Source organism: Spinacia oleracea, chromosome 3, assembly GCF_020520425.1.
Source record: "Spinacia oleracea cultivar Varoflay chromosome 3, BTI_SOV_V1, whole genome shotgun sequence".
In the NCBI taxonomy this organism is placed as follows: Eukaryota; Viridiplantae; Streptophyta; class Magnoliopsida; order Caryophyllales; family Amaranthaceae; genus Spinacia; species Spinacia oleracea.
This window is the reverse complement of record NC_079489.1, coordinates 21,502,211-21,517,067: the sequence shown is the minus strand read 5'-3', so window position 1 is coordinate 21,517,067 and position 14,857 is coordinate 21,502,211. Positions and strand designations below refer to the sequence as shown.

The window sequence follows — 14,857 nt, the reverse complement described above, 5'->3', positions numbered from 1 at the left end:
GAAAACTCATTTGCGTCGCAGTTTAGTTAACCAGCGACGCAAAAGACCTTTTTTTAAACATACTGAAAAGTCATTTGCGCCGCAGTTTAGTTAACCAGCGACGCAAAAGACCTTTTTTTAACATACTGAAAAGTCATTTGCGCCGCAGTTTAGTTGACCTTGTTGTTGCTTCATTCGGAAAAACATAAATGTACGATATGACGTTGGATCGAAATCGTATATCATATCGCGAATATTTGTAAGCTAAGCGAAACGAATAATCGTATCGTACGACGGTGATTCGTCAAGTACTATACGATAAACAATAGCTGTAAGGCATTGGTCGCGGATACGAGCGAGACGAGGCTGCCGGCCCATCGAGCCAAGCGCGCAAGGCCCAACGAGCCAGCAGCGAGAGCAAGCCTGCAAGGCCACGGCTGGGCGCGCGTGGACAACAGCGATGGCAACAAGCAAGCAGCAAGGCCCACGGCCCACGGCTGGGTTGCCTTGTGCGAGCTACTTCGTGGGCTTGTGCGTGTAGCTGGCCGGTTGAGACCTTGTGCCCTGGCCGATCATGTTATTACCTTAGGGTTATAAGACACCACCTCTCTTAATGTTTTTCCAACAACATACAACACAACTAATTCACGTAGTTCGGTTTAACCTAATCAAAGAGAACCCAAATTCTCTCTTTGCCTCCGTTCATACTCTTCTTCCCTAACAACTAAAAATATCTTGAGTGACGTCTAAGCTGCGAATTCAAGACAGATCTGAACGTGTCGGTGAACCAAGTAAAGGAACGACATTTGGAGTTCTTTGTTCGCGTTCGTGATTCGTTGAACTAGGGAAAACACGCTACGAATGTAGGTTTTCTTAATCTGTACTTTATACATGCTTCCTGGCTTTGGGGATTATTCCGCTGCGTTAATATGTATTTAACTATATTCCCCTACAAACCTTGGGGGGCGTTAGTCACTTGGGAGCCTGTACCGGTAGTGGAAAAATTCGCTTCTAAGTCAGTGGCCTTCATACCACGACACAATCATTGTAATTTGGAGATAATAAATTAAGTAAGTTTTTCAAGTTCTCTTATTATTTGATTTCAATAGCGTTATATTTCTTACAAGGTTTATATGAGGCAGTTGGGAAATTTGAAAGAGGAATGTCATGGAAGATAGGAGATGGGACTAAGGTGAAAGCGGTGAGTATGCCTTGGGTAAATGGTGTGATTCCACAAGTGAAATCTAATCAGCTAATTTTGTCAGCAAGCAAATGTATGGTTAAGGACTTTATTTCCATTTCAAAGGCTTGGAATTGAAATTGTTAGTGAATGCGATTATTGTGGAGAGGTTGGGGAATCTGTCCAACACATCTTCTGAATTTGTAACCTTGCAAAGTTGGCTTGGGTGTTATGTCCTCTATCAATTTGCTCGGATAATGATGGCTCTATTCTTTTTAGAGAATGGTTCCAATGATATATCCTTCTTTTCTATAGCGAGGATGGAAAGAATAGTTTGCGAATTGATACATTTGTGGCAATGTTATGCAGTTTATGGATCACTAGGAATTCGAGAATTTTGAAGAATGAATTGAAGTAGGCCATGTGAGAACGGTGTTAACTAATATGGCAAGAGAGGAGGGTGATTGTAATGTCTACAAGAAACCTAAATGTGCTCTGTAATCCTTCGTTGAATTCACAACAATCGGTCCAACCGCCAGGGTTCTACCATGTGCAACTCGGACGTGAAAAATCTTTCTTTCCTAACTTTGTTTTGTAGGTGGACGGTTCGTGGGACAAGCATACAAAGAGAGTAGGAGCAGGCTAGGCAATTTGAGACAAAAAAGATGGTATTTGCAAGGACGGAGGAGGCTCGTATGGTATAGCACATTCCCCCCCTGCATTGAGAGGCTTAAACATGTGTTGGTGGTATTCAACGGTGCAAGAAACATTTGGTAGAAGAGGTATTGATCCTTACAGACTCGGTGAACCTAATTTCAAATCAGGAGGTATCGACGAAGGAAATGAACATTCCTATAATTTGGACTGTAGCGGCAATTCAGGAGATAACATTTTTTTTATAAAACATGTGTTATCCTAAAGCGAACCGTCAGCAAGTTCAAAGGGCGCACAAAATAACTGATATGTGTCGCTCCCATTGTTTCTCCTTTTCATCTTTTTAGTTTATGTTTTATGATTACTATTGTCCAAAAAAAAGAAGCAAAGGCCGGTTCACAAATCACAACCTACTATTGCTTGTCTATTCAAAACAAAAAAAAAAATTTGCTTCTTGCCATGACAGTTCTAATTCCCATGAAAACCATGATCCACCTTTCTACGGAGTAATCAAATGATCAATGTAATGTACTGAAACGATAAAAATAAAATCCTTATCACAATAAAAGGTTGCTAAGGTTATTTCTCGTAAATCTCAAAGGTCCTAAATTGGCAAAAGGAGTACTAGCTTGTTTCTGGTAAATTCAAACATATAATTAAAAGGTGTATTTTGGCAAATTTTTCAAGAAAAAAAGACGCACGTGACAAACACGACGTAGTCAATGGCAGACAGTGGTCTAAACTTGTTTCTCGCAAAAATAAATATATTTTTATGGTATGAAATTGTCAGAAAACTTATAAAAGGTTATTTGTCGTAAAATTAGACATATAAATATCTGTTTTGGCGAATTTGCTTTAATTTTTGTTTTTTTGTTTTTAATTTATACATACACGACCATTATGTTCGATTGCATTTACAACATAATACACCGTATGTCCGTATCAGTTATACTTTTATGTCTAATCCAATCATTATATCTCCACGGTTATTCTTTAATTAGTAAATGATATCTAGTGGCTTTAATTAAACCTAAATTACAGCAATCTAATTTTCTAAATATACCTTATTATAATTTAATTTAGGAAAACCAATGGAAAACATACAATGTAAAGTTTCATCTTAACATTTGTTGTAGATATCTTTCACTCAATTTTTGTAACATTATTGTTGTCCAAACTAATTTTAGTTAATGCTTAAATAAGCATGTAATCCAAAAATTTAGGAAGAAAACTCTAAATTAAGAGTCTACATAAAGTGTATAATACTATATTAATCATAAATTAAGAGTAATTTTTTTCTTTACCAATTGGCTAAACTAACTTTTTTTATGTAAGGATTAAAAAAATTCTTTTATATAAAAAAAAAAAAAAAATCAAAATGAAGGGAAAGTTAATTGGATTAGGAATATCATTAATCCTTATAGCTGGTGTAGCCTTTGGTCTTGTAATGCTCGTTCGTCATACAAATAGTAGTATAACGAAAAACCATAAGCAAGATCCTTTAGCGACCGCCAACAAAGCAGTTCAAGCTATTTGTAATCCAACAGATTACAAAGAAGCATGTGTTCAGAGCCTGGGTTCTGTTGCTAACAACCAAACTGCTACCCTGAAAGACTATATCAATGTTGCCATAACAGCCACTATTAATGCTGTTAAAGAAGGTATACAAAACTCAGATTCTATAGGGAAACAAGCCAATGACCCTTTGAATAAAATGGCGTTTCAGGATTGTAAGGAGTTGTTACAGCTTGCTACGGATGAGTTACAGTCTGTACTTCATGATGCAACTGATGTTAAGCTGTCTACCATGAAGGAAAAGGAAGACGATTTGAAGAATTGGTTGACTGCTACTGTTGCGTATCAACAGTCGTGTATTGATGGTGTTGCGAATTCTGATTTGAAAGATAAGATGAATAAAGCTCTTCAAAATGCGACTGAATTAACCAGTAATATGCTTGCTGTTATTTCAGAGATTAGTCCCATTTTCAGTAGTTTTGGGATTAATACTAATGTCAGTTTTAGCTCTCGCCGACTCCTTAATACAAATCAAAATAATAATAATAATAATAATAATAATAATGTCCCTAAGCTTGGTAAAGATGGATATCCGACTTGGTTTACAAAAGAGGATAGGAAATTGGTCGGAAGGGTTAACACAAACAATCCAAAACCAAGTGTAATTGTGGCTCAAGATGGAAGTGGACAGTTTAAGACCATTTCTCAAGCAGTTGCAGCATATCCAAAGAATCTACAAGGAAAATATGTTATTTATGTGAAAGCAGGGCTATACAATGAACAAGTACTTATTACTAAAGATCAAACTAACATCTTTATGTATGGAGATGGACCTCGTAAGACCATTGTCACCGGAAGAAAATGTTTTACCGATGGTGTCAGCACATACCAATCTGCTACTTTTGGTAAGCTAGTCTCTTTGTTACACTTTAATATGGAAATTAATTTTGGCCAATACAACCTAATAAAGTTTCATATTTGTCAATTACAACTCAAACTTCTAATTTTGTCTGTTATAACATTAAACTTATACATTCATTTTAATTACAATCCGAATTCATTTTCTGGCAATAACACTATGACATCATCTTCTAATGATTTTTGCCGAAAAATGCATTCGGGTTGTAATTTAAAATGATGTATAAGTTTAAGGTTGTAATTGACAAAATTTGAAGTTTGAGGTTGTAATCGTCAAATAGGAAACTTTATTTAGGTTGTGTTTGCCAAATTTACCCTTTAATATAGTAAAAGAAAATGCGCACGGTCATTCTGTAATAATAATGGTATATATAATTTTGCAGCTGTAATTGGAAATGGTTTTATCGGTAAATCGATGGGATTTCAGAACACAGCAGGTCCTGAGGGACACCAAGCAGTGGCACTAAGAGTACAGTCAGACATGTCTGCGTTTTATAATTGCAGAATGGATGGATATCAAGACACCCTTTACCCACAAGCACACAGACAGTTTTATCGCAACTGTGTGATTTCAGGCACAGTAGACTTCATATTCGGAGATGGTAGCGCAATCATACAAAACTCCCTTATAGTAGTCAGAAAGCCTATGGATAATCAGCAGAACACAATCACAGCACAAGGAAAGAAAGATAAACGTGAAATGTCAGGAATTGTGATCCATAACTGTAGAATTGTACCTGAACAAAAGCTGTTTGCTGATAGATTTAGACTCCCAACTTTTTTGGGTAGGCCATGGAAGGAATACTCAACAACAATAATCATGCAGTCTATGCTTGCTGATTTTATACAACCAGCAGGGTGGATGCCGTGGGCTGGTACCTTTGCTTTGGATACATTAAACTATGGTGAGTTTGCTAATCGAGGTCCTGGTGCTGATACTAGTAGAAGGGTTAGATGGAAGGGTTACCATGTTATTACAAATAAAGATGAGGCTATGAGATATACTGTTGCTCCTTTTATTCAAGGACAATTATGGCTTCCTTCTTCAAGTATGCCGTTTCTTCTAGGCTTAAAGAATTAACTATGTAACATTATGCTTTATGCACATTCTTCTTCTTCTTCTTCTTCTTCTTCTTCTTCTTCTTCTTGTAAAAGGTTGTTTGAACATTATAATGATACTTGTTGCCTTTTTTCTATAATCCATCATTCTAGTTTATCACATAATTGGAATTCTTTAGTGGAGCAATATCATATACCAAGTCTAAAACAAGTTCGAGTCAGCCAAATTAAATAAAACTCGACCTTTAAACCGTGTCATGATTTAAATTGGAAATTAAAATATTTAACTTATATAACCTATTATACATGTTATAAAAAAACTGTTGACCAACATAGATAGAGTAGACTCAAGTGGTAAGCAGTTTGATGCCGCTTAAGGGAGGTCTCGGGTTCGAATCTCGCTGTATGCAGAAACTCTTGTTGGCAGACTCACCCACCAAAGTAAGGTGTGCGACGCGGGTCGGATCCGGATGTAGTCGGGAGCTAAGCTCCGGTGAACCGTGTGTGCAAACTAAAATATAAAAACAAATGTTGGAAAATTTGAATATTTTAATTTGTTTCCTTATTCATATCGGCTATCTTATTTACCTATTTTCATAGTAAAAATATTACATTGATAGTAAAAATATTTTGATGACGCATAGTCTACGCGGCGCCTATATGTGACAACTAAACTTCGACACATAAGATTTTAGTTTTAATTAGCATAAATAAGTTTTGACGACTTGAAATACTTAAAGTGTTAGTGGTTAGTCTGAAGTTCTAAACATTAGATCATCTAAGTTACATCATCAACTTTGGTAAGATGACTATGAGCCAGGTACATGCACATTGCACAGAAAAAAGCATGGCCAATACGAGCACAGGGTCATGAGTTGAGCTTAAGCCATACTTTGTATAAAAACACGACAAAACACATTAGATTGTTGAACTAAATTTGGCTTAAGCCGAAAACACAACACAAGCATATGTGAGCTTGGCCGGTGCCCGGGCCGTTTCTTTGAAATTACGGCACGGCCACTCGGCCAGGGCCAACTTTAGATTCGGGTGGCAAACCCAAAGCCACGTGTCAAACATTGACCAGAGTCTACATTAACGAATAACGACCACAAAACACCAGTAAGTCAGTAACCAACAAGAGCCAATCCGGAATTACCCATGCTGATTGATTGAGCTCACTCACCCAACCAGACAATTCTTACACGTTCTCTCTCTTCAATGGAGCTCCGATCACACGACTTCACTCTCCACTCAATAATCCCTAATCTCAAAACCCTAATTCCAATCTTCCACGGTTCAACCACACTCCTCCGCCGCCGGAAAACCGTCGCCGGTATCCGAGCATCGGTGGCGAAGGAAATACCGACGACGGTGCTGGAGCAGCCCGGTGGAAAGATGGTGGTGGAGCTAGTCGGAGCTTTCAATCAGCTCACTGAAAGAATGAACTACAATGTATTATCGACCAGCTCGTCGCGCATCCTTTTTAAGGCTTTGAAACTTTCCATTCCAATTTTGCAGACTCTCCCTCTTTCTCCTGATGGCAGGTCCCCTCTCTCTAAAGCGTTGTCTGTTGCCGTTCTTCTCGCCGATCTTCAGGTTCCGCTTTTCTATCCAATTTGTATTATATAGGTTGTATCTCGGCTATTTTTAATTCTTCACTTTCCCCTCCCCCTTGCTATGATTTTTTTTGAGTATGTTTTTTTGAATCATTTGGTTTATGTGATTCATGCCCTTTTTAAATTTGGATTTGTTTATTTTCAAACGTTGCGTAATTGTTTGTAGCTTGTTTATTAATAATACCCCTGCCAATTTTGGTGTGATTCATGCTTTGGCCTAGTGGTTAATCTGGAGGGGCTGTTTAATAACAGGTCACAAGATCGAATTTCTCCTCCCCAACTGTATTTTTTGTGAAAAAACGAATTGATGAAACAACTTTTTTATTTTGAGGGGAAAGCATTGTTCTTGTGATCATACTTATGTAACCTGTGTTATGTTGATTATGGAATATTCCTAGAATTAGTAATTATCATTATGGTCATGTCTATAGGAATATAGGATACAACCTATTAGTAGCTATCTTTTACTTCATTGTTGCAACTTGCAAGTAGACCTGTCGAAAACTGACTCTACCCGAGTCAAATTCAAAGAATACTGACTTGAAATCTTGAAGGCCATTATGTTGAATTTGTGAGTGAAGGAGGAAAGAAGAAGAAAGAAGGAAGGAAAACTAAGGAAGCCATTGATGAGCTTGAGGAGCTCGTGGCTGAGAGTAAAGAACAAGAGACTACATTTTTATTAATTGTGTAACTAATTGAGATAGTACAAATCTAGAGTATTTATACTAAGTAACAAACTAACTACAAGCTAATGTTCTATACTATGTTATATACTCCAATACCCCCCCTCAAACTGGAGATGGTGTAAACATCTTCAGTTTGAAAGCTTCAAAACAGACTCTTTCATTAACTTTGCACCAAGAACTCCTCATGAACAAGCATATATGTTGGCCACTGCTGTTGCTGTTGTACCAACTGCTCATATCAAACTGCAACGTCCAATATTGCCTTGAAGAAATGAGCCTCAATGGGTCTCATCAAAAGAATGATCACAATGGATCAATGAAAACTGACCTCTTTGGGTTACAAAATTGACCTGCTTTTACAGGTTCTGATTCTCCAGATCTGTTGCTGGGAAAAATGAACAAAATTGACCTGATTATACAGGTACTGAACTCCAGATCTGTTGCTGGAAAGAAATGTTGAATCGTGCCAACATTCAAAAGAAAAAAAAACTTCAACCTAAAACTGGCAACAAATCATGCCAACAATCAACAACGAACCTCCATCATCTTCAATAAAACAACTCACACTTCAATACTTCATTCCAATGTTCAATCATGAACTACCCAAATCCAACAGTCTTCTTACAGACAGTACAAAATCTGCTGAATTGCAGTGTTGCCCCCGATAAGAATCCAACAAACTGCCAAATAGTCAGTCCAATTTCTGAGGACTAAGTATCTCCATTGCTACAACAGTAGTGTCCAATCTCTAAGTCCTGTTCTATAAGAGTTGCTAAAAGCAAATGCAGGTGCTATTATGTATGAGCAGAGAACAAGATACCACTTCAGTGGTGGAAATATCATCGGCATTATTGCAGTGGATATGGCAGCAAGATCCACATATCCTGCCCCATGTTGTGAGAGAAAGAGCTAGAGGAAACCCCATGAAATAATCGCACCAAATAGGACAGAGCAATTCACTATGTGCATACAGCCCATATCCCACATAAGTTGGACTAATATCAAAGTAAAATGTATTCTTGAATAGTGTTAAGCCAAGAGTGGGAAAGTTATCAAACCCACATGAATCACCAATATCACTGGGAAAGAAAAAAAAAACTTAAAGGAACTCCAGAATAGAGGAGAATCTTGAATGTCCAATACCCACAAAAATTAAAGTGGGGAAACTCTATTGAATCTATCAATTACCAAGAAACCAATCTAATTAGGGCGAAGCAATACATCATCGACAGAGGAAGCCAAGAAATCACGGAAACGAACTCAAGAATCACAATTCAATTTGAACAAACAAAATTGGGAATTAAACCCTGGAATTTCTTCAAGAACGACGCTAAAATTGAGAAAATCACCCTCAAATTCACCAACATTCATCAACCCATTAACCAAACCCATAAATCGAAACTCATAACCAGAGAAAAGTTTGGGTAAATCAAACCTCGAAGTACCAGAAGCAGGCGTCGAAGAAGACAACGACGGAAGAGCACGGTCAGAAATTGCAACCAAATCGATCACAGATCAAACCTCCGATCAAAAAGTCCGGTCAATCTTTCGATTAAAAACACCGAAGAACGTAGAATCACAAATTGCTTCAAGAATCTACCAACAATACCAGATTCGTGCAAATATTTCAAAAAAATTCAAGAACCCTAGAATTTGGGGAAAACTCAAGAATCAAAAAATTGTTTAATTCAAGGTTCTAGAGAAGATTTGTGTGCAAATTTAGAAGATATTAGGGCGAATTAAGACCCTAATTCGTCGAATTTTGACCCAATTCGAGCAAAAATTTCGAAGCAGAAAATTTGGGGAAATTTTGACGAATTGGTAATTTGATTCGAACAGAAGTTTAATGCGGAATTGAAGAGCCGGGATCGTTCCCGCTCTGATACCATGTTGAATTTGTGAGTGAAGGAGGAAAGAAGAAGAAAGAAGGAAGGAAAACTAAGGAAGCCATTGATGAGCTTGAGGAGCTCGTGGCTGAGAGTAAAGAATAAGAGACTACATTTTTATTAATTGTGTAACTAATTGAGATAGTACAAATCTAGTGTATTTATACTAAGTAACAAACTAACTACAAGCTAATGTTCTATACTATGTTATATACTCCAATACATTAAGAAAAAACGTATTGTAAACTCGCAAAATAAGTTTGAATTGTTCAAACCCGACCTGCTTAAAACAACTTGAAATCTTGCTTAACCTGAACTTGACCTGAGCCAAAACATGGAAGAGTTTAGTGAAGATATAAAAAGTGTGTGACTGCTGTAATCTACGGTGCATCATAAGATTGTTTTGAGTCCTGTAAAAAATGGTTATGCAGCAACTGAAATCTTCTTCCAACTGATGGCTGCAGATGGATGCTGAAGTAATTGCAGCAGGAATACTAAGGGAAGTTTGGGAGGCTGGTGCAATCTCTATACATCAAGTGAAAGATCGGATAGGAACTGGAACTGCCCATTTACTGCATGAAAGCCTACGTGTAAAAAAAGCTCCATTTAAAGCTGAGCTTCTGGATGATGATAACGCAGCTGCAATAAGGAGGTTTTGTCTGACATATTATGATATCAGGGCTGTGGTCTTAGATCTTGTGTTGAGGCTTGATATGATGAGACATCTGGATTACCTTCCAAGATATCAGCAACAGATTATTTCTCTTGAGGTTATGAAAGTACACGCTCCTTTAGCTCATGCTGTGGGAACATACTTCTTATCACTGGAGTTGGAGGATTTATCATTCAGATACTTGTTTCCTTCTTCTTACCTCTATGTTGATACATGGTTGAAGAGGTACGAGAAGTGTAGCAAGGATTTAATAGATCTACGTAGAGATCACTTACTTGAATCTTTGAGTATGGATCCATCATTACAGAGTATGGTTGATAATATTTCAGTCAAAGGTCGATATAAAAGTCGTTATAGCACCATGAAAAAGCTTCTTAAAGATGGTCGTAAACCTGAGGAGGTAAATGACGTCATGGGCTTGAGAGTAGTGTTGAAGACCAAGCCTGGTGTTGATATGACAGAAGTAGAACATAAGGCATGCTACAGGGCTCGAGAAATTGTCCTGTCTTTATGGAAAGAAATGCCTCATAGAGCAAAAGACTATATAGCTAAACCAAAAGCAAATGGGTACAAGAGCTTACACATGTCTGTTGATGTGAGTGATGATGGACATGCAGTGCCGCTGATGGAAATACAGATACGAACTACACAGATGGATATGTTAGCAGCTGGTGGAACAGCATCCCATTCATTATACAAAAGTGGTCTTACAGGTCCAGAAGAGGTAAGCTGTCTTTGAATTTAGTTCAGTCTTTTGAATCATGAGTAATGTTTTATATATGAAACAAACTGGGTAAAGTACTCACATACACATAAGTGAATTTCATCTTAATTCATTTTCTTGACGTGCTCAGGCAAAACGACTCAAGGCCCTTATGGTGGCTGCAGCAGAGTTGGCAGCTTTGCGTCTCAAGGATCTTCCGTCTGTGTACAACTCAGAGATTCATCAGAAAGATAGAGTATTTTTCTTGCTGGACAAAAATGGTGATGGTAGGATTAGCATTGAGGAACTAATGGAAGTCATGGAAGAACTTGGTGCCCAAAAGGAGGATGCACAAGAGATGATGCGGCTTCTTGATTCAAACAGTGATGGTTCCCTGAGCTCTGATGAATTTGATTCATTCCAGAAGCAGGTATAATATGGATGCCTGCTTTCTCTTGGCAACTGTCAATACTATATCCTAATGCACTTTTGTCATCTACCATAATGCTCTTTGAATTGCTTTCATACTTCAAACTACACACTTATGCTACGTTCTTTTCACCTTCTTCTTATTGCTTATTAGACAAGACCAGAAAAGTCTAAACCAGAAAAGTCAAACCAGAAAAATCAGACCAGAAAAAGCAAAAAACACTCGCATAAAACCAGACCAAGCCAGACTAGAAACTAGAGCCTTACTCTAGCTTACTTTCTTGATCTTCTGTAAGATTTTTAATACTTTTAGTATGTCTACTTCATTAACAGACAAAATTATACAGAGTAAATATATTTAATTACAGTGACTCAGTTAGTTTGATAATTCATCGTTTCTTCTCTTTTCAATTTGCAGGTTGAAATGATGCGCAATATTGATGATAAAGACGGGCAATATAAAATTATGCTCGAGGAGAAGCTTCCCATTGCTGATGAAAGTGGCTTAATTCAAATTTACAGTAAAGAGCTTAGCAATGGGGTTGCTATTAGTTAGCATAGTTAGGTTATACTCGTATTTACTATTTAAGTTGAGGAAGAAAATTTTGTACAGAATTGGATTTGACAAATGAGATTGTAAATTGTAAATAGCCAAATACTATGGAATATGAAACTGCATGTAAATATTTGAAGTCTTGTAGATATATGAATCCAATGTTATCCTATTTAATGAAGATAATTTTCGCACATTTTCATAGACCATTTATATTCATGATCACTATCCTAAATGGTGAAGGTACCTCCAGACCTTTTTAGGGCGCAATTGGTTGCTATGACCACACTTCTTCTTGCGGCAATTGGTAGCATTTGGTGAGAGTCGAGCATAACACTTGCGACAAACCTTCTTGTTAAGCCTACTTTGGTAGGCTAAGACCGCCAAACGTGGCGATACGAGTAATGAATATTGATATATTCCACCACCAACAAGCCTTGAGGTAAGGTGAATGGTTGAACCCTTCTCAATGCCATAATGTGAAAGACTACATCCTCCTCTTTCTTCACTTTCAATCTCATTTTCATCTTCAACTAATTCCATGTTACCTAAAACAAGGCGTTGTTCGACTTTTGGAATTCCTTCATGTTCTTCAATCTTTGATTTCAGGTCGTTGATAGTGTTTTTTGGTTCTACATCTAGGGTTAGAGTTGTTCCTTTAAGAGTTTGCACAAAGATTTGCATTTTCAAAAATGTTAATCTTCTTCTTGTTTTTAGGTTTTGTGTTTTTTTTTGTGGGTCTTAGCTGTTGAACGAGTTTGCAAAATTGAGTAATTTATCCTCTTTCACTCCCTAAACTTGGGGGCCAAGCTTGTTGAAAAATCTTATACTACCTCCGTTCCTAAAAGTTCTTTACGCTTTCCGTTTTAGTCCGTTCCTGAAAGTTCTTTACACTTCTACTTTATTCCATTTTTACTCTTATTTGGCCCACCATAACTTACCCACTCACAATACTTTAATATTAGTTTCCACCCACTCACATTGGTGGACAATTTATAGCCACTCATTTTCCATTTGTTACCCCACCATCACATGTTCACCAAAATTCCTTAATTACCGTGCAAATAGTAACCGTAAAGATCATTTAGGAACGGAGGTAGTAGATAAATATTTATGAAACTAGAAAAAGGATAATATCATCTCCATAAAGATCGTGTCTAGGGTTGAATTTAGTAGCATTTCAGAATTGATAATTGATTTTATAAAATGTATATTGACATGCAATTTAGTTTTGAGCGCAGAGCCGAAAACATGTGTGGTATCCTTCCTAGCTTTCAATTTGATTTTACGTGACTAGATTAGCTCCCGTGCATGTAGGAATATTCTAAAATCATTTGACTAATTTTTTATAATGTATTTGACGTACTGAAATATTTTTCTCCTTAAAGTTATTGCATAATTAATAAATCTTGAACATAGTCATTTAATCATCTAATACAATGTATGCAATTTTCGACCAAGTATTACATATTTTATATGCTTGATATATGCTAATTTACCAAAATATTTGATATACTAATATGCTAATTTGACCAAAATATTGAGTAAATAAAATTTCAATATTAGTATAAAAATTTGATTAAAATATTACTAAAAATCATTTTCTTAGCAAATTGAAAAATAAAGTAAAGTTTTTTTAGGAAAAAAAAATTGGTTGGAAATCTTTTCAAGGAGTGATACATGTCACTCCCTGTGTCTTTTATTATAATGTAAATAGATACAAAGTATGGTCTAGTTTACAAAAAACTATTTATTTGGTTTCGGTAATTTTGTTTTTAGTTTTCTAAGATACATAAAACTAGAACAAATATGAGGAGAATTTTTTTTTTATAAGGTAAGAAAATAAATTAGGAAACCCTCCGCACTAGGGGAATTCCTAAGTACTCATTTTAAACAATCAACGACAATCTAGAGCTATTACCAATGGCGGATACTGGGGCGGGCCTGGGTGGGTCTTGGCCCGCCCCATCAACCAGAAAAATATACTAACTACTTTTGTTTCATGTGTGTACCACACAGTTATAACAGCTTAGTTGGAATGGAAATATGGCTATTTAGACTACCTTTTTCTCTCTCCCCTTTGATAAGGGTTCGAATCCCAGCACAAGTAACAAAATATCTTTAGTTCATATTTTCTAGCCTATAATTAACCATTTTTTATTTCTATATTTTTCCGTTAAATTGATTAATGTATTTTGGATGTTTTTTTTATTTTAGAAAATATTTTGGATGTTATACTATATTTAAGTTAGTTTAACTGAAACATTTAGTCCATCACTTGATAAAAATTCAATAAATTTTATAGACAATATTGTTTTGGTTAACAACAATTACAAGCTTATTTCAATTTCAAATTCTTTTTGTGTAGCTTTTTATTATACGATTGAGGAAGAGCTCCAAAACATCTAACTCATAGTAATTAGACGTATCTCCAAGTATATTGATTTAATAATATTTTTACAAAAATATATAGAGAACAATTATTTAGTTTTGGCCCATCCAATATATAAATTCTGGATCCGCCACTGGCTATTACAAAAATCAATATATATATTACTAGAAACTAAGTGACCTACATTCGCTTTCCAAGTTGCTGCCTAATTAGCTTTTCGGTAAATATGCTTGATTTCCCACAAATCCAAAGATTGAATTAGAAGATGATGTGTTGTAATTTCTAGAGAATGGGGGCCTCTAATAGAATTAATGACAAGCAGATTGTCCCCTTCAAGGCTTCAATGTGAAGATGCTTGAGGTTAGATTGTGAACTTCTTGAATTCTTTTGTAAAGGGCCAATGCTTCAACCATAAATGCTTGAGTAGTGCCTATGTTGAAAGTGCATGCTGAAATACACACCCCTTGTGAATCTCCAGTGATGACACCTCCTGGGCCGCAGAGGAATATTTGTTTGAGCCAGCGAAGTTGAGTTTGTAGGCTCACGAGGGGGGAGGAAACCACCGAACAAGTAAGGTGGAGGGATGAGGCGTCGGGTGATTGGAAGTAGATTTA

General features: G+C 36.6%; 3 protein-coding genes across 3 annotated transcripts; 2 read left to right on the top strand and 1 right to left on the bottom strand.

Moving 5' to 3' along the window:
* Positions 1–3,110: 3,110 nt before the first annotated feature.
* On the top strand, positions 3,111–5,445 carry LOC110790967 (pectinesterase-like). Its single transcript, XM_021995717.2, has 2 exons — positions 3,111–4,233; positions 4,630–5,445. Exons 1-2 carry the CDS (start codon positions 3,192–3,194, stop codon positions 5,325–5,327), a joined length of 1,740 nt encoding a protein of 579 aa, XP_021851409.2. The 5' UTR covers positions 3,111–3,191; the 3' UTR covers positions 5,328–5,445.
* A 905-nt stretch (positions 5,446–6,350) lies between these two features.
* Positions 6,351–12,047, top strand: LOC110790977 (probable GTP diphosphokinase CRSH, chloroplastic). Its single transcript, XM_021995732.2, has 4 exons — positions 6,351–6,901; positions 9,958–10,890; positions 11,021–11,299; positions 11,717–12,047. Exons 1-4 carry the CDS (start codon positions 6,524–6,526, stop codon positions 11,852–11,854), a joined length of 1,728 nt encoding a protein of 575 aa, XP_021851424.1. The 5' UTR covers positions 6,351–6,523; the 3' UTR covers positions 11,855–12,047.
* Positions 12,048–12,057: 10 nt separating this feature from the next.
* On the bottom strand, positions 12,058–12,575 carry LOC130470230 (uncharacterized). Its single transcript, XM_056839891.1, has one exon. It carries the CDS (start codon positions 12,533–12,535, stop codon positions 12,077–12,079), a length of 459 nt encoding a protein of 152 aa, XP_056695869.1. The 5' UTR covers positions 12,536–12,575; the 3' UTR covers positions 12,058–12,076.
* Positions 12,576–14,857: the final 2,282 nt, after the last annotated feature.